The following is an 18,955-nucleotide window of genomic DNA, read 5'->3' on the forward strand; positions in this document are numbered from 1 at the left end:
GATGTGTTTGCTCCAAATGACCACCTAACAATACAATTGCTTTTATCTAAACATTTTTCAAGAATATATTTCCACCAACACTGCCACCACCATACAACCTTAACTTCTGTAAGGCTATTCGCACCATCATAGACAACATTAACAACAAATGCAATGTCATTTTAAACATATGGTACTTAGATGATGGAACAGTTGCAGGACCATACGATGTTCCATCTATCATTTCGGATGGCACCTTTATTACTGGGCTTTCCCCTCAATTATAAAAAATGCGAATTTTATATGCCCAACAATTTTTGTCTCATTCCAGAAAACTTTTCTATAGTCGAAAAATCAAACTTTACTCATCTTACTCACCTATTGGAGGCTAAGCAGCAATATCCAAATTTGAGAAACCTGATTAAATTTGACCGACTTCAGAAAATCTTAGGATTTTTACAATCTCATCATTCATTTTTCTCCTAAAGAATTTCCTTTACATTCCAAAAATATTGCTGCCTTTCGTTTTGCTCCTCTTTTCCAATTCCCAGACATGTTACTAGAGTTAGAATTTAAAGTTAAAATCTCTCTTGAATCAATACTCAACTCACTTTCTCGCCCATTTCGTTGATGCACCGTTCTCCCAAGCAAATTTGGGGGTATAGGCTTTCTATCCCCTGCCCCACTGAGTATTGCAGCTTTTCTCTCATATATATAATTTTTTTATATAGCATATATCTTAAATTGTAAATTGTAATCATTTTTAAATCAAAATAAAACCTTCATTCATAAAAAAATTATTATATTAGTAATCAATATTTAAATTGGGGAAAAAATTATGTTGCATTTACCTATCATATTAAATTTATTTACATTATACATCGTAAAAGTTATCAATCAATCATTCATTATTTTATTATATTAGTTTTATGCGGGGTCATATTTTATTGTTAAATCAGACAAAATTCAACAATCCAACCATAACTCATCACCCGCCTCTTCTTCTCGTAACTCTGCTTCTAACATCACCTTCGGTGGGGAGGCTGACGAAATCGATTGCGCGCGTTCTTTCGAATTACAGTCCGAATTTGAGTATTGCCCTCTGTGTACTTGCGAACAAGTCCGAAAATATCGGCATTTAGCCACGTTTAAACCTTTCACTATCACGATGGACTCCGTTTTCCGTCAGGTAACTTAATATATTTATTTGACTGCGACAAACCAAAACATTTTTTGGTACAGTATTTATAAAACGTCTTTATAATGAATACTCTGTGGAATATCTTTCACGCTAGTCAGTTTTTCAGTTATATTCGATATAATTTAATTCTAGCAAAATAATATTTCACATTTTAAAGTAAATAAATGTGGGAGAGGGGGAGGCTTTGATTGGATAGCTAAATATCTTCTATAGGCTTCTCAATTTGTTTAAATACGAGAATAGGGATTTTAGCCGGATTTTGATATTATATATAGCGAATTTCACTATACCAGGCTTTACAATAACGAAGTTATAATGTAATAAAAAAGGGTTGATCACAATATTTGGTATTCATCTATAATTTGAAATTGTCAGTTAGAGGAATACATATACCATTTGCACCGTCCTACCATCTCTAATTTTTTTTCAAAAAATTTTTTCGGCCCTGCCCTGATTTTATATTTTCAGGCCCCCTATTTTTTAAAATATTTATTTTTAATTTTTATAGCTAATAATGGCGTTTAAAATATTTGTTTTAAAATATATAACCGCGGGTCTTTTCTTGAAAAATTTTTAGACCCTGCCCGGGTATTTTTAATAAAATTTAAGGCCCTGTCCGGGTATATTTAAAAAATTCGATTTAGGGCCGAGCCTGCAGGCTTCTAATATATCTTTTTAATTTGAATACTTGTTGGGGCCCAATTGAAATCACATTAGTTTAATGCTTTGGCTAGGGGCATAATTATATTTATTTCTTTTCTTAATTCCGTGGATTTTAAATTACAGGGTTTCCCATTAAAAAAAAAAGAAGTGTCAATCATAAAAGGATAAAATCCGATCAAAAAAGGAAAGGGTCCAATCAGTGTTAATCAAAAAAGGAAAAGTCTCAAAAGAAAAGGAAAGGTGAAATCAAAAAAGGAAAATTCCCATTCAAAAAAGGAAAAGGTCCAATCAATGTTAATCAAAAAAGGAAAAGTCTCAAAAGAAAAGGAAAGGTGAAATCAAAAAAGGAAAATTCCCATTCAAAAAAGGAAAATTGTTATTTTTTAAAATAATTTAAAAAAAAATATTAATTTTTTTTCCTGTCAATTTTTCTTAAATTTTTTATTTTTCCTTCTTATCTTTTCTCAATATTTTTATAATTCATTTTTATCTTTTTAAAAATAATTTATTAATTTTCCCTGTTATTTTTCTTCACTAATTTTCTACTCCATGTTTTATGTCATTTTTTAACAATTCTTTTCTCTTTTTTCATCATACATAACAATTTTTTGACTTTTTATGATTTTATTCTCCTTATATTTTTATCTCTAAAATTTCACTTAATTTTTATTTATCTTTTACAATCAATTTTTTTATTAATATTTTTTGCATATCAATTATGTCTTTACCAATTACGATGTATATAATATGTCATAATTCTCAGAAACATCGGAACTATCTGGGATCATCACTGGATTTAAAGGGATCCCATTAAGAATTCAATTTTTTAAAGAATATCAATCGATAGCTAATCAATAGATCTATTCAATTGCTGGAGATCAATCTCTCCCCCTTAATGGGCAAGGTTAAGTCTGATGGGTCAGGAATATTTAATAGCAAATTTGAATATTTTTTGACTGAAAATATTAATTCTTGGCCTTGATAGTTGGACTTGGTCTGGGGGGCGGGTAAAAATATTGATATAGGTATCAAATAAAAGGTAATTAAATATCTTTTGATTGTAATAATAATTATCATTCTAAATGGGCTGATCGAGATATTGGGAGGTTAGGAATATTTTTATCAACACAAAATATCGAGATGATCAAATAAAACCTAATTTAAATATCTTTTGACTGATAGTATTCATTCTTCGTCTTGATAGGTAGGACTATGTAGAGATGGATGGAGGGAGGGGAGCAAAAAAATAAAATTTTTATCTGACCCTTCAAGACCTTGACCCGCCCACTTAGAGTGATAATTATTATTACAATCAAAAGATATTTTATTTACCTATTTGATACCTATATCAATATTATTTTTTTTACCCCCTCCTCCATCTACCCCTTAGACCAATCCTACCCATCAAGATCAAGAATGAATACTTTCAGTCAAAAGATATTTAAATTAGTATTATATGATACCTATCGATATTTTGTTTTGATAAAAATATTGCTGACTCACCAGACCCAAACATGCCTATTAAGGGGAGAAATTGATCTCCAGTTGAATAGATCTTTTGATTAGCTATCAATTGATATCCTTTAAAGAATTGAATTCTAAAAGGGATCCCTTTAAATCCCGGATAGTTCTGATGCTTTTGAGTAGTGTTGCTAAACGGCTCGATTTGAGTCGATTTTTAAAACGGCTAACTTAATATTTTAGCCAGAAAAATATTACACAAGTCTGATGATTTTGGTCATAGTTAGTACAAAAATTTATACATCTATTAGTGAAGCCTCGAAGCTTAGCAATATTTTTTCTTGATAAAATATTGAGTTAACCGTTTTTAAAAATAGGCTCAAATCGAGCCATTTAGCAACATTACTTTTGAGAATTAAGACATATTATATACATAGTAATTGGTAATGAAATAATTTGATATGCAAAAAATATTAATAAAAAAATATTGATTGCAAAAGAAATAAAATTATGTGAAGTTTTAAAGATAAGAATATAAGGGAAAAATAATCATAAAAAGTCAAAAAATTGTTATGTAGGATGAAAAAAGAGCAAATAAATATTAAAAAATGAGATAAAAAATGGAGTAGAGTATACTAATAATTTAAGAAAATTGACAAGAAAAAAATTTATAATTTTTCTAAGGTTATTCGATTATCCTTTTTAAATTGAAATTTTCCTTTTTTGATTGACATATTTCCTTTTCTTTTGAGACTTTTCTTTTTTTTTGTTTGACACTTTCTTTTTTTTATTGGGTTTTTTCCTAATAGTGCGCACAAATTGAACGTTGCAACGCAGCGTTTCGAAACGCATATAAAAAAACGTAAACGCAGCCATGTTTAAATTGATGCGTTAAGTTTTATTTTTTCAATAATAAACATTTAAATTTAAAACAAATAATTACTACAAGACCTTTCTTACCTAGCAGGGAAAATAAATCTTATTCAATAGAATCAAAAATTATTAGAGACAAATTTATAAATTTTATAAATTATTAAATATTTATTATTGTATAAAATTTATTTTTGGAAATATTTTATATTAAATTATGTTTACATATTTAATTTTTATAGACATTATGTTATTAAATGATATAAATAAATTGAATATTAGGAAAAATTTAATTGATATATCCATTAATCTCTAAAATGATATAAATTAATTGAATATTAAGAAAAATTTATTTGATATATCCCTTAATTTCTTGCATGTTAATTTGGACATGATTCTAGATGTAGCCCATTGAGCCATTTTAAAGCTTAGGGAATGAACCTCAAACTTAAAATAATATTAATTGTATTCTCTTTGATACAATTAAAATTTTCATAGAATTTAAGAATAATTTAATTATTTTATAGTGTAAAAACTATATCTAAATGAGATCTGTTGCTTCTCTAAATAGTTTTTCAATATCAACCATAGTAATTAAATGATATAACTAAATTAATTGAATATTAAGTAAAATTTATTTGATATATCCCTTAATTTCTATTGCATGTTAATTTGGACACTATTCTAGATGTAGCCCATTGAGCTATTTTAAAGCTTGGGGAATGAACCTCAAACTTAAAATTATATTAATTGTATTCTCTTTGATACAATTAAAATTTTCATAGAATTTTAGAATAATTTAAAAATTTTATAGTGTAAAAACTATATCTAAATGAGATTTATCTGTAATTCTATTCTTTTACAATACAATTGAAATTTTCATAGAATTTAAGACATATAATTTAATTATTTTATAGTGTGAAAACTATACCTAAATAAGATTTATCTGTTGCTTCTATAAATAGATTCTCAATATCAACCATAGTAATTAAATGATATAACTAAATTAATTGAATATTAAGAAAAATTATATTGATATATCTCTTAATTTCTATTAAATGTTAATTTGAACACTAATATAATTTGAATGTTAAGAAAAATTAAATTGAAATATGAAAATAGAGACAAATATAATATATAAAAATTTTATTAAAAGAATCTAATGTCAATATAAAAATTAATATAAAATATATTTTTATAATAAATAAATAATTTATATAATGCTATTAAATATGTCAATGCAGATTCATTTGTAAGTGTTGGTAAGGTACCATTTGTCTTCAGATAGTGTAGAAATTTTAAAACCTCAGTTTTAAACAGCACTTGGTTGTCTAGACTCTACAAGGCTATTCATAAAAAGTCCAAATAAAATATAAATTAGCTTTATTGCATCCCAGATGGCTTTTCTTCCAAAATTTATACTTTAGGTTTCACATGAAAATTAACATTTCAAATATTTTAAAATTAACTTTTTGAGAATAAAGAAACAAAATACACTTATAATTTTTTATGAATAGTAAAATATTTTGTGGGATTTATTCAAATATAGATGGTAAATAAAATCAATATAAATTTTGGATCAGTATTGTATAGGCTTTGTAGTAATATCAGAACAAAATTTGAGGGTTGGCACAGCCCTACTCTTTATTTTCTAAGTAGTTATTATCAACTTACCAATAAAATAAATAATAAGTAGGATTTCCTATTTTCTCCTTATTCAGTTTATCCTTGAAGTTTGTCAATTCCAATGCTAATCTTTATATTATTATATTTAATATTCTTATATATTTATACCTGGAAACAATAACTGATAAATGTTCCATAACAATGAAACTTTTTTTATGGTAGTCCAGGATTTCTCAAAATCTTTTGCTTATTTCATCGTTCCATATCTTAAAAATATTATTATATCATTTAATAATTATTATTCTTACAATTTAGAAGAATTTTATCAATTCAAAATTTAAAAAGTTTTAAAAAACGCAAGCAAGTTTGTCTTTTAAAAATAATTTAAAATGAAAAATGGAAATGTTCTCAATTTGAACGAATGCATTTAAAATGCATTGTTTGCGTTTTGAAACGCTGCGTTGCAACGTTCAATTTGTGCGCAGCCTTTATGACTTTTCCTTTTTTGATCGGACCTTTTCCTTTTTTGATTGAACCTTTTTCTTTTATGATTGACCCTTTTTCTTTCATGATTGATACTTTTTATTTTTTGAGTAGGAAACCCTGTATTAGTTTTTTTTTCATATAAAAACGTATTTTACTTCATTTTGATATATTTGGCATATATAAGTTTTAATTAGTTGCTAAATTTTATTTTTATAAATGATTTTTTGTTCTGTTTATTCTGAAATTTGTTGTATGTTATTAAAGATGTTTGAAAAATCTCTCAAATTATGTTTTAAAATGAAAGTTTACATTTTTATATTCTTCAAAATTCCAATATTAATTCAATTTCAAATTCTACTTTATTATATTATTCTAACTTTACAATTTTAATTATATCCTATAAATAAAACTGTGCCTTTGCCGATACTAAATCAATATGGTTATTAGTGTGCATATCTCGGAATTGCTACAAGATAAGCAGTAAATTTTTAATGCATAACTATATTGGAATGGTACTAAAACTTTATATTTATCAAACAAAACATCGGAAAATGAAATGAGCCTATGTTGTGGATCGGTTTTTAGCAATTTTTTGCCGAATCGTTTGACGCCTCCTTATGATAATTTTGTTTTATAACAAGTTTTAATTTTATATCGATATTCCAAGATGTTTGTGCATAAAAAATTAGCTGCCAATTCTAAGATATATACATTTATAAACAGGTCATTTTAATGTCGGCGCATCCCTACTTATAAATAATGATAATAGTAAATAAATACCTTTTTTAAGTTTATAATTTGCATATATCCAAACTATCATAAATATTAAATTACGTAAACATTAATGAGAAAATACATATTACGCTAATTTCATACTCTCTAAAATTTTAAAATAATCAAATATTGTTATAGCACAAATTTTATACAGTCTAACCTGTCTAATTTGAGCACAGCTGGGGGCAAAATTTTTGCTCAACTTAGACAGTTGTCAAATTTATCAAGTTTAACTTTAAAAAATAAACATATATATAATAAATTTATGAAATAAGATAAGATGCTTTTGATTTCTGAATATTATGGACAGTTCCTTTATAAATATTAACTCTTCTCACATTCTTGAATATGTTGATTTATAAATCTAATAACTTAAATTTTTTGATTAATCATAATTCATTATATGTTGTCTATATAATACTATGACATGAATAGTTTTAGAAGGATGATAAAATTGTATATATAAATGAATGAATGCAACAAAAAATGGCCACTTTATAGAAGCTTTACGCAAATGGACAAAAAATTAAATATCTGCCCACCTTTCAAAGGAGATAATTTACCAAGGCATTTTCTAATAGTAATTTTTAGGAATTTTATTGGGACTCAAAATATTTATAAAATTAGGAAGTTGTCCGAATTATCAATAGCCCAAATTAAACAGAACCGTATACAGATTGTATTAAAATTAAATATAAACGGTAAATATTAATGCTAACACTGATAGATGGTAAGATATTTTTTATTAACAATGTTAAATTCATAAATTCCACAAAAAAAGCAGATGTTTAATGAAATAAAAGGACTTCATGTGATTTATGACCTTGCCTTAGGAATTATTTTTTCTAGGTTAACTTTTTTAAAAATTTTATTGAAATTTAAAAAAATCGTGATTTAATTAAATAAATCAATTTTTTTAATATTTTTATATTAAGAAATGCGAACTCTAGTTTTATTAAAGGATAAATTTTTAATATATTTTTCAAACTGTTTTAAATTTTATTTAAATAACGGGTGTAAGATCAAAACTTGTACCATGAACTCTTCTAAAACATTTCCTACTTCTATTTAATTCCATTTCCCTATTTCTATATTTCATCCCCTATTGGATTTTTTTTATCAATTGACGGTAAACTGATCTAAACTCTATTTTTTTGAAGAGTATTTATAATACATTATATTTTCAAAGGAATCTGACAAAATTAGCGACGAAGAGTTGTTCAAAAATCTCACAGACCTCAAAAAGAGCAACTCCTACAACAATCAAAAACACTATGGGGACCCAAACTCATCTATTAACAATTCCATCCTATTCACCGTAAAGAAAGGTGTTAACAAATCAATCATACCACTTAACATGAAGATGGAATTCACGCCCGCCCCGGTTACCCTCGCCACCATCGCAGGAGGTACCAGCGAATTTATCGATAAAGACAATTGTTTCGGGAAAATTAATAATAATTACCAGGTCTCATCACCGAACAACTCGTCGCCTTTGTTTAACTCACAAATGAAACGAATAATAGAATTTCCAAGTCGGCCTCTATGCCATCCTCATCACACTTACAAAAACTTGCTTTACGTTTACCCTAAAAGGGTTAATTTTTCCAATTTCAAGTCTGTCACTACCTCTTCCCGCAATATAGGTACCATTGAGAACATTGAGTGTTTGTTTATATTTAATAAATAAAATAAGATAACCACAAATATGTATATGGATAATTTATAATTATAAGATTCACTTACATTTGAAAAAATGTCCAATAGGTATAAAAGTGGAACTATTGAAATGCGAAGGGGTGAAGTTGAACAACGTTTTTGCGTCAAATAATTCATTATCTAGTGATGATCATCCATCGAATGATTTTAACGGGAATCTCACTGATCACTATACCACTACGGTGCTTTATCATAACAAGTGATTTGTTTAATAAAGTTCAGTCAATTTATTTGAAATTAAAATATAAAATTTTTGATTAGGTAATGATGTATTTGCATTTTTTTATAAGCTTTAATTTGTCTATTCATCGTGAAGGTTTTTGTTATGAATTTTGTCAAATTTTGTCAAGTCTTAATATTTTGTTAATTAATAGATTTTTATTTTTAATGATATTTTAGAGTATTAATAAATTTATATTTATTTGATAATTGATTTAGAAAGAAACAATAAGTTAATAAATTATTTTTTCTTCTAAATTTTATTTTTCCGAATAATTATTTTTCTCCGAGTTAATTTATATTTTTCTTCCTTTCAAAAAATTTTTATCTGCAAAAAATTATTCTTGTTGCTAGGGAAAAGGTAAAAAAGAAAATTATTTTATAAAGAAATAATATATAAAAATAAAGGGGAAAAACTATAAAACCGAAAACCCTAAAGTCTTTAGAAACTGTAAAAGAAATCCTAAAAACCGAACCTTTTATAAAATAGGTAATAAATATTATTATTACAATACAGAAATTATAATAATGATGTTTTTAAAAATTTATACCAAAATTTTAAAACTTTTTTAAAAATATATAACAATAACTAGGAACCCCGACTTTTATAATGAGATTAAAATTGTTCTACCGTCAGAATTTTCGGACGATTCCGATTCGTACAATAATGACGACACCCATTTGCTCTTCACCTTCTTTCATGTTCGCTGTAATTTATCTCCATCTTCCCATTCTTCCTCCCAGGTCGTTCCGCAAGAATGTTTAGGTTAAGTTTTTATTATAAAATCATTTGTAGGATTATTTGTATTTTAAATTGTATGTCAAAGTTGTAGAGATAATGTATAATATCAATATGCATATTTTGGTACTATTTTGCCTGGATCAAATATAAAGTGCATTATTTATATTTTCCTTTTTAAATCATTCAGTACGTGTATATAAATTCACTACGAGTAAAAACAAATATTAAATTTGTTTTAGGAAGTCATATTCACTGAACATAAGGTGCAGACGGGTCATTCACTCTGTAGGCCTAACCCCGTCCGGGTTTTAAAATTATTATTTATTCTCAACGTGTTATAGCTAAAGTTTTTAGAAAAATTATTTTTTCCTCCTAGGTTTAAAAAAGTTTCTTCTTCTTTTTTCGTCAAAATATTGATTTAAAAACCTAGCCCATGCTCAATTACTGGCCTCCATTTTTGGGCAGACAAGTATCGCATATTTAAAATATAAGATTATTTTGTATTATAGAAGAGATTTTATTTTTAATAGAATATTATAACTGTCTGAAAATATATTTATACCACTATTGCTAACATAGATATGATAATTTACCTTGCTTTGTTTTCTTTTTAAATATAAAAATCCATTAATGCTTGCATAATATCATTCTTTTTCTTTAAAATATTGGAAGCATTATATAAGCGCACTGTTAATTTTAAAAAATAAGTTATAAATTTTTTGGATTACTATATACTTATTTCCTTAATAGATATAATTATATTTTGTTTTACTATATATTTACTAAATAGCCTTATTTATGTTTTTAATTGCTTATTATTAACGCTAGGCGAAAGAATTCCCTGCACATATAATATCATTAGTTGCAAAGCTATCTAAATAGCATAATCTTTATTATAACAGGAATACATGCCTTTATAAAAATATTATATGATAATTGGTGAGATTGAGATGGATACATAAAAGGGGCATATGTTAATTAAAGCAGCATAAGTTTTAAAAGTATTTTAAGAATTATCATACAATTCTACCTAGGAAACTGAGGATTCTTTTTTTTTTTACCTTGTTCTCGTTGGAGGGTATTAGGTTTGACTTAAGATAAATATTAAAAAAAACTAGTATATCGATTTGAATTCAGTAAGCAATCGTATTTATACATGTAAAATCGGAATTCTTATTATATAAAATCCATCTTTTAAGGGTGGCAACTCCATATTTATCTTTTTATTCTAGGAAAAATATTGTTATCTTAATAGCCTCTCACATCTTTATCATCTTTTAAATTTAATTCAGTGAGCAATATCCATACACCCTACTCCAATAAGAGATTCAAAGTTTAGTATTAATTTTTACGATACTTTAAAATTTTTAATAAAGTATATTAATATTAACATTTTCTAAATCCTCTTGAAAAGTTATTTATACATGAGTATATATTTATTTTTTAATAGGGGATTCTTAGTTTAGTCAAAGAAAAGTAGTGTTTTTTTCAATATCTCACTAATTTAAAAATAATTTAATTGGAACATTTTCTAAATTACATCAAAGAGTTAAACATTTATCTTAATGAAATAATCCTTAATTAGCAAGGATTATTATTTTAGTCATGTAAAAAAATGTTTTTTTTTACTAATTTACCAATTATTTATATTTAACAATCACATTTTGGATTACTATTTAAACATACTATACTTAGGTATAAAATAAATATATTTTGGTGATTTTGATTTAATGATTGTGTTAAAAAAAAAATTATACGATGTCTCTTGGTTTTATTTATCTTTAATATAAATGATATCATAGAATTTTAAGTCGGTTTAATATCATGTATTTATTAGTGTTTTAGTTCATTCAAAAATATTTAAGATAGTTCCAATTTCTCTGGAAGAATAAACCACAGAATTTAATATATTTCTTTGGAATTTATCTTTCAGGATTTGAAACAATCAACATATACACTCTAAGTAACTCTGTTGATTGGTTTATATCTCCATTTCCAGCTTTATTGTTGGGATACCCACAATTCCTTTATTATATTTGCTTGGGAAAGTGACGATATCGATTTATTTATTTGTCGACTTTATAGTTTAATGCAAGGAATAGATAAACTTTTTTATAAGAAGTATCTTATATCAAAGCTACCCCTATTTCTATATTTTTTAAGATGCTTGTATCTAGTGTTGTTAATTTGCTTGGTTGTAAAATTTACGAACCAATTTTGTGCTCAGGCCTGCTCGGAGCACAGACCCTTGGTTCAAACCCGTGGTCGGACCCTTGGTTCAAACCCGTGGTCGGACCCTTGGTTCGGACCCGTGGTCGGACCCTTGGTTCAGACTCGTGGTCGGACCCTTGGTTCAAACCCGTGGTCGGACCCTTGGTTCAAACCCGTGGTCGGGCCCTTGGTTCAGACCCGTGGTCGGAGCCTTGGTTCAAACCCGTGGTCGGAGCCTTGGTTCAAACCCGTGGTCGGACCCTTGGTTTAGACCCGTGGTCGGACCCTTGGTTCAAACCCGTGGTCGGACCCTTGGTTCAGACCCGTGGTCGGACCCTTGGTTCAGACCCGTGGTCGGACCCTTGGTTCAGACCCGTGGTCGGACCCTTGGTTCTGACTCGTGGTCGGACCCTTGGTTCTGACTCGTGGTCGGACCCTTGGTTCGGACTCAGGGTTGTTTTTATTGTTAGATAATATAGATAGCCCTGCAAGCAAGTCAGTTTCGGGATTAAAAAATTTATATCTGGTCGAGTTATGGTTTAATTTATAAAATCCAAAATTATAGTTTACTGAGAATAAACGGAAGAAGATACTATAAAATTTAATATAAAAATTAAAATGCTTTTTGTTTAAATAAATTTAAATATTTTCAGACTCAGGGCTAAAGAAAGGAGGAAGGTGCTAGTAGTGCCTAAAAATCCAATAACTGAGATAGGGTTTTAGAATAAGTTACAATGGGCTCTAGCTAAATAAAAATTTAATTTGCATAGCCTCTACTTGGGTAAAAGAGTAAACATGTTTTTTTAATCACAGTTAGTGTGGTGATTTTGTAGCGAAATATACAAAAATAAAATTTTTATAAGGAAAACTAAGAAAAATTATAAACCGTATTTATTAATCTTATTCTAATTATAAATAAAAAAGCAATAATTTTTTTTAACCCATGAAAATGAAATATTATTATAATTTCTTATAGCGTGGTGTGTTATATAAATACAGATTGTAAAAAAATAATCACATAATGTAATAAAATATTAATATACAATATCTTTAAAAAAAATATTTATAAAAAGTTTTATTGATGATTTATAAACTGAAAGAGAGAAAGAATTAATATGATTTGTTGTAACACATTTTCATAATGTGAAAAAACATTCTTATATAGATTGTAAAAACATTTTGATAAAATTTTTTTAATAATAAGATAAGAAGAGTTTTTAAACTTTAATGAAGATTTACGTCAAAGTTATATATCGAATATAATTTTTTTATGTTTTGGACCCAAGTTTAAGTGGGAAAATGAGAATAAAAATTTTCTAAGATTTTTAGAATAATTTTTTTTTTAAATGCACATAAATTTTTTTAAATTTAAAGTATTATTACAATATATTAATGTTACTTTTAGTTATCTAAAGAATGGAAATCAGGATAAGAAATTTGATAATTTATTAATAAACATAAGTGAAAGAAAATTCGAATTTAGGGTTTTCAGATAATTCTTATTTTTTTTTGGTTTTAAAATTAAATAAAACTTAAAATAACGCATACCAAAAATCATCGAGATGTGCCACCAACCATTCCATAACAGAAGCCCCGACACTTCAATTTAACTTTCCGTAATTATTGTAAAAACTTGTTGAGAAAAATACATCATTTTTTAAAAAAACTTTTGAAAACTTGAAAGAAAATTTTGAGAAACACATTATATTTTTAAAAACTTCCGGTAATTAACTTACATTAAAACCTATAATAATTCTTTCTTAAATTTGCGACAATTTTAATTTTAAACTTCTATATTTTATAATTTTTTTTAAAAAAACTATATTTCCATTTTTTTAAATGTCAAATTTTACTATCGCTAGTATTTTGAATCTATCTCCAGTTTCAGGTGTTAATATAATATTCTATTATTTACTAACCTAATATATTTTAGGCACTACTAGCACATTCCTCCTTTCTTTAGCCCTGAGTCTGAAAATATTTAAATTTTTTTAAATAAAAAGCATTTTAATTTTTATATTAAATTTTATAGTATCTTCTTTCGTTTATTCTCAGTTAACTATAATTTTGGATTTTATAAATTAAACCATAACTCGACCAGATATAAATTTTTTAATCCCGAATCTGACTTGTTTGCAGGGCTATTTTATCTAACAATAAAAACAACCCCGGGTCTGAACCAAGGGTCCGACCACGGGTCTGAACCAAGGGTCCGACCACGGGTCTGATCAAGTGTTCGACCACGGGTCTGATCAAGTGTTCGACCACGGGTCTGAACCAAGGGTCCGACCACGGGTCTGAACCAAGGGTCCGACCACGGGTCTGAACCAAGGGTCCGACCACGGGTCTGAACCAAGGGTCCGACCACGGGTCTGAACCAAGTGTTCGACTACGGGTCTGAACCAAGGGTCCGACCACGGGTCTGAACCAAGGGTCCGACCACGGGTCTGAGCCAAGGGTTTGTGCTCGGGGTTCGTGCTCAGAGCTGGTTTAGTCGATTTTTAGACCAAAACCCCGGGTCTTGGTTATATACAACCAACCAATTAACAACACTACTTGTATCAGTATTTGAGATATTCTTTAATAAAGAATCTGTAATTTGATTCTATAGCTGCCCAACTCTGATTGGTATAATGAATGGGCTTGTGACTAATACTATCCTATGCATGTGGGTGTAAGAGTTTAGAGCTAGATCAATAAATACATCACCACTTTCATCATGAAAGAAATGAGTCGCGTTATTACGTTATTTTAGCCACTTATCGCATTTTGCAAGTATTAATAAAACGTCATTTCTTTTTATAATTCCACTTTTTTGAAAATCATCAAATGGGAATTTTTGTTTAACATAATCATATCTTAAGGTTACAGCTGGCTCCGTTTAAGCGACGCCCTTAATTTCAATTCAGGGGAAGATTGTTGTTTGCCCGTGTGTTTGGACCCAACACCACCGCGCCACTATCCGTCAATAGGGCCTGAAGTAGCTTTACCTCGCGTGCGCTGGCTCGATAACCACAAGCCCGCCTTCGAATTACGATTCGAACATAAATCAACCCTAAGATCGAAAGACGCTCGCATTAATAAAGTAGTTTTGGATGATAAATACAATAACTCTGCGTTGAGAGGAGCAGGTGCCAGATCTGGAGTGGAAGAGATTAAGGTAAACTGTTTTTCTATATAATTTAATATAAAGTGGCACATCAATTATACCACTTCAATTAAAATAATTTCATTATGATATTATATTTATATCATTCATCAAATAGTTTTTTTTAGTTATGGTTCAAATAAAAATTAATTTGAATTAAGTCAATATTTTTAATATAATTTTTATTTATAAAATTTAATCAGAATAGAAAGATAAAGACTAAGATTAGTCTGAAATAAAAAAAAATTCAAATGAAATATTAAATTGCACTACTATAAATTACTTTTTTAAAAAAATTATTTCTATTTTTGATATAATGTATTAATATAAATTGTTAATTATATAATTTTAATCTCAGTGTAGTAAGAAATCATTAAATATTTCTAAATTTAAAATATTATACCTAAACTAATATTAAACTTAACATTTTTTTTAAATATTTATATATGTTGTTAATTGTTTTTTTTTACAATAAAAAAAGATTTGTTTTTGAAATTAAATAACAGCATTCCAATAATAATGGATTGATAATCACAAGCATCATCCATGTTCCCGATATTGGTGTTTGAATTTAATTTCTTAAAAGAAAACTAGTTTTCCTAAAGTTTGGAATGCACTATGGAAACACTTCTTCTACTGAAGCTGATGATGTAAATGTTTGTCTTAATAATGTAATTTTATCTTAAATTAAATCATTTAGCCACTATTTTTTTTTAAACTTTCTTTATTATTTCACCTGTAAACAATTTTATTAAACGGATCAGGTGAAGCTTGAAATCTTACTGAGAATGATAAGAGTTCAGTGTTAAGGTATAAAATTTGACACGTTTCGTTGCTACTTCAGACTTATCTGTTAAATTTGAAACATATTTAGAGAGTAGATAGGACAAGAAATGTGTCGGTGAAAATAATTATAAAAATAATGATATATTTTATGGATGATGGACTACAAAAACCACAATATAATAATTAAATTATATATTTAATTTTGTCAAATCACCATATTTTAAAAATGATTTATTAATTATTTGATTTGTGTCCTCAAAAAAATTTATTAGAAAATATTTTTCATGATATTATTTAAAAACTAATCTCTAATAGAAAGAGGGAGGAGAGTTAGTTTTCTACAAATGTTTGATTTTAGGAACACGCCAAACAATTGCCAAAAAACTCATAATCAAGATTTTTTAAAATTAAGGGTATTATTGAATGAACAAATATTTTCTCAACATTTTAAAATGGGCTAATGCACCAGGACACCCAGATGAGAAGTAATTATAGCTAAAATTAAAAATAATAAACCACCGTTATTTCTTTATTTGTTTTTCAGTATGCACATTAAAATTTTATTTAACAAACATCATATTAGCTCATGACTTTTTATGTATACAACAATTTCTTGACCGGGTCTCCTGAAACATTAGCCCCTTACTTGCAAGGTAATATTATAATGAGGTAAAAAATTATGATATATTTTTCAGTCTAAATCCGTACTTCTCTAATTATAATATTAGTATTTGATTTAAATCGCGATTTATATGATAAAAATATTTTTAAAGTTACGAAATATGCCAACCCTATTTTTAGGTGAAAATAATAGATTTATGTTTACCCATTAAGTATATTTGAAAAATATATTTTGAATATTATTGCTGGATATTATTACTATATTTTCGTTTCTTTTAATCAAGGAAGCCCTGTTGGCTTTAGCGGCTGTACCAGCTATCGATCTGGCTCCCTTCATCTATCCCTTGTTAAATGTTATATTGAAATGGTTTGTGACGCCTTTAATTAATAAGGATCATTGTGTTAGTCTCACGCCAATCGCCTTTGAAGCCCTAACAAACATACTGCATAACCTTGCTACCTGCGTATATTTTATGCTTAATGCAACGGACGATGAAATTGGCCTTAAAAATATAAGGTTATAGATAGTTATTTATGATCAGCTACCAATATTTTAAAAAGTTATACCTCCTTAAAACTTTTTAGGATATTAGCACTTAGGAAATAGATGTGTTTATAATATATAGATAGTAGGCAAGAAATAAGATATATTTGTTTAATTTAATATATATAAATATATACATTTAAGGTAGAAGGAGAAATAAAGAAACCAGAGATTTAACATTATAGAATTTGAAAAAATTTCTGTGTAAAATAAATATAGAATTACATTAAATATGTATGTGAAAATTTTAGAAATGTTTTAATTGCAACTTGCAATCATTATTTATACAAGCCATAAAGAATCTGTTGGCACTCCCGATAACCCATGGTCACCCTTGACAGGAAATGATAAATGTGATCTACACCACACAACAAATAGGAATATCACCGGATGTTCTTTCGCGTTAGACTTGTTGAATTGTTTCCTTAATAACTTTTCCATTTGTCAAGATAATGCCGATTATCTAGAAAATAACATTTTTCTCAATTCTTTTTCTCCTCAAGGTGACTTCAAGCTCGAATCCAATATACCAACTTCTCATTCCAACAATGCTTTCGGTGGCCCATCTTATGGCACTCTAGGTCGCAAAAAATCATCAAATAGCAAACTCTCTCATACCACCAATCTAGAATGCGAACACTTCCTATACTATCAAACTAGTAAATCCAAAAGCATTAGCGATCCTGATCTGAATAATCAAATGTTGGTTCCAGAGGTAAACAGTCCTAAAAAACGACTACTCCACGAGGAATGCTGTCTACAGTTTGTGGTATCCAGCGGGAGGGTTAAAGAGAAAGCTCTATCTAGCGCTTACTTTTTCTTTGGTCTCATTTTCCGAAGCATGGCCGAGTATTCTAACTATGTCACGTCTAGCTTTCCAACCCAAAATCAGAGAATAGAGATTGATAAAATAATGAACAGAGAAGACAAGGTTAACAAAGACGTCAGATCGAATATATTTTCTCAGCCATTTCTGGATGATCTAGTTTCCCTGGTTAACCTGGTAACCGTAGACGTGTGCACGCGATCCCCTTTAACAAGTGCCCGGGATCTGAACATCAATTTGGCCTATTTTGTTAGAGACCTTCTTTACTTGGTAGAGCCCGGCTTTGTTGCCAACCTCGTTAAATCTTACCACCGTCAAATAGGACTCAAGATACAAACCATATCGGATCCATCCTTTTTGATCGGCGCGAAGCTTGATTTTCTTGAGATTTTGTCAGAACATGAGCATTTTATTTCCCTTAATTTGCCCTTTCATGTGCCCTGGGCAAATGAACTAGAAAAAAAAGTGCCCCCTTCTACGACCTCTTTGTTAGAAAAAGAGTCTTTCTCAACTCATATCTCTTTTTTTAGTAATAATAAAAAGATAGAACCTTTTAATCGACATCATGGAAATGAAGAAAGTGCCCATGATTACAAGACTGAAAATTCGACTTTGGATCGAATGATTCCACTCGAATTTAAGCAGCAACATTACTACATAGGTCTAATTTTGATGGATCTAATGTCCGTGTTAGAGATTAGGTACTCTCACTGTCACAACAAAGCTATTCTTATCATGTTAAAGCTGTTGGCGGCTCACGACTTTGATAAACGATTTCACGAGAATCTTACAAATGTGATGAACGGTGATAATACGTATCCAATGATAGGCAAAGGAATGGGAAAGTTGATAAAAACTCGACTAGCTTCTTTGTATTTCCCTTTTCTGAGTAAATATTGTCTATTTATTTCATATAGAAATAATTTGGTCCTGGCTGAGTCTTTAATTTTTTTTAATATGTGTATCAACATTGACTTAACCAAGCATAAGGGAAAGCAAAAAATTCCTTCCCTCTTAGAAATTTTTTGGAATAATTTTAAGCTAATACATTACCCCTTCACCCCGCCCCTTTCTTAAAA

General features: G+C 28.2%; 1 protein-coding gene across 1 annotated transcript in view; it reads left to right on the top strand.

Moving 5' to 3' along the window:
- Nucleotides 1–18,955, top strand: part of LOC135924561 (dedicator of cytokinesis protein 6-like) — a 31,498-nt gene that overhangs the window by 8,784 nt on the left and 3,759 nt on the right. Inside the window, exons 10-16 of the mRNA XM_065459628.1 lie at nucleotides 939–1,168; nucleotides 8,250–8,706; nucleotides 8,828–8,978; nucleotides 9,592–9,764; nucleotides 14,816–15,111; nucleotides 16,791–17,023; nucleotides 17,342–18,765. Coding sequence (XP_065315700.1) covers nucleotides 939–1,168; nucleotides 8,250–8,706; nucleotides 8,828–8,978; nucleotides 9,592–9,764; nucleotides 14,816–15,111; nucleotides 16,791–17,023; nucleotides 17,342–18,765 — 2,964 coding nt within the window. The remainder of the gene's footprint in view (nucleotides 1–938; nucleotides 1,169–8,249; nucleotides 8,707–8,827; nucleotides 8,979–9,591; nucleotides 9,765–14,815; nucleotides 15,112–16,790; nucleotides 17,024–17,341; nucleotides 18,766–18,955) is intronic.

Source organism: Gordionus sp. m RMFG-2023, chromosome 2 (genome assembly GCF_954871325.1).
Source record: "Gordionus sp. m RMFG-2023 chromosome 2, tfGorSpeb1-WG-v2, whole genome shotgun sequence".
NCBI lineage: Eukaryota > Metazoa > Nematomorpha > Gordioida > Chordodea > Parachordodidae > Gordionus > Gordionus sp. m RMFG-2023.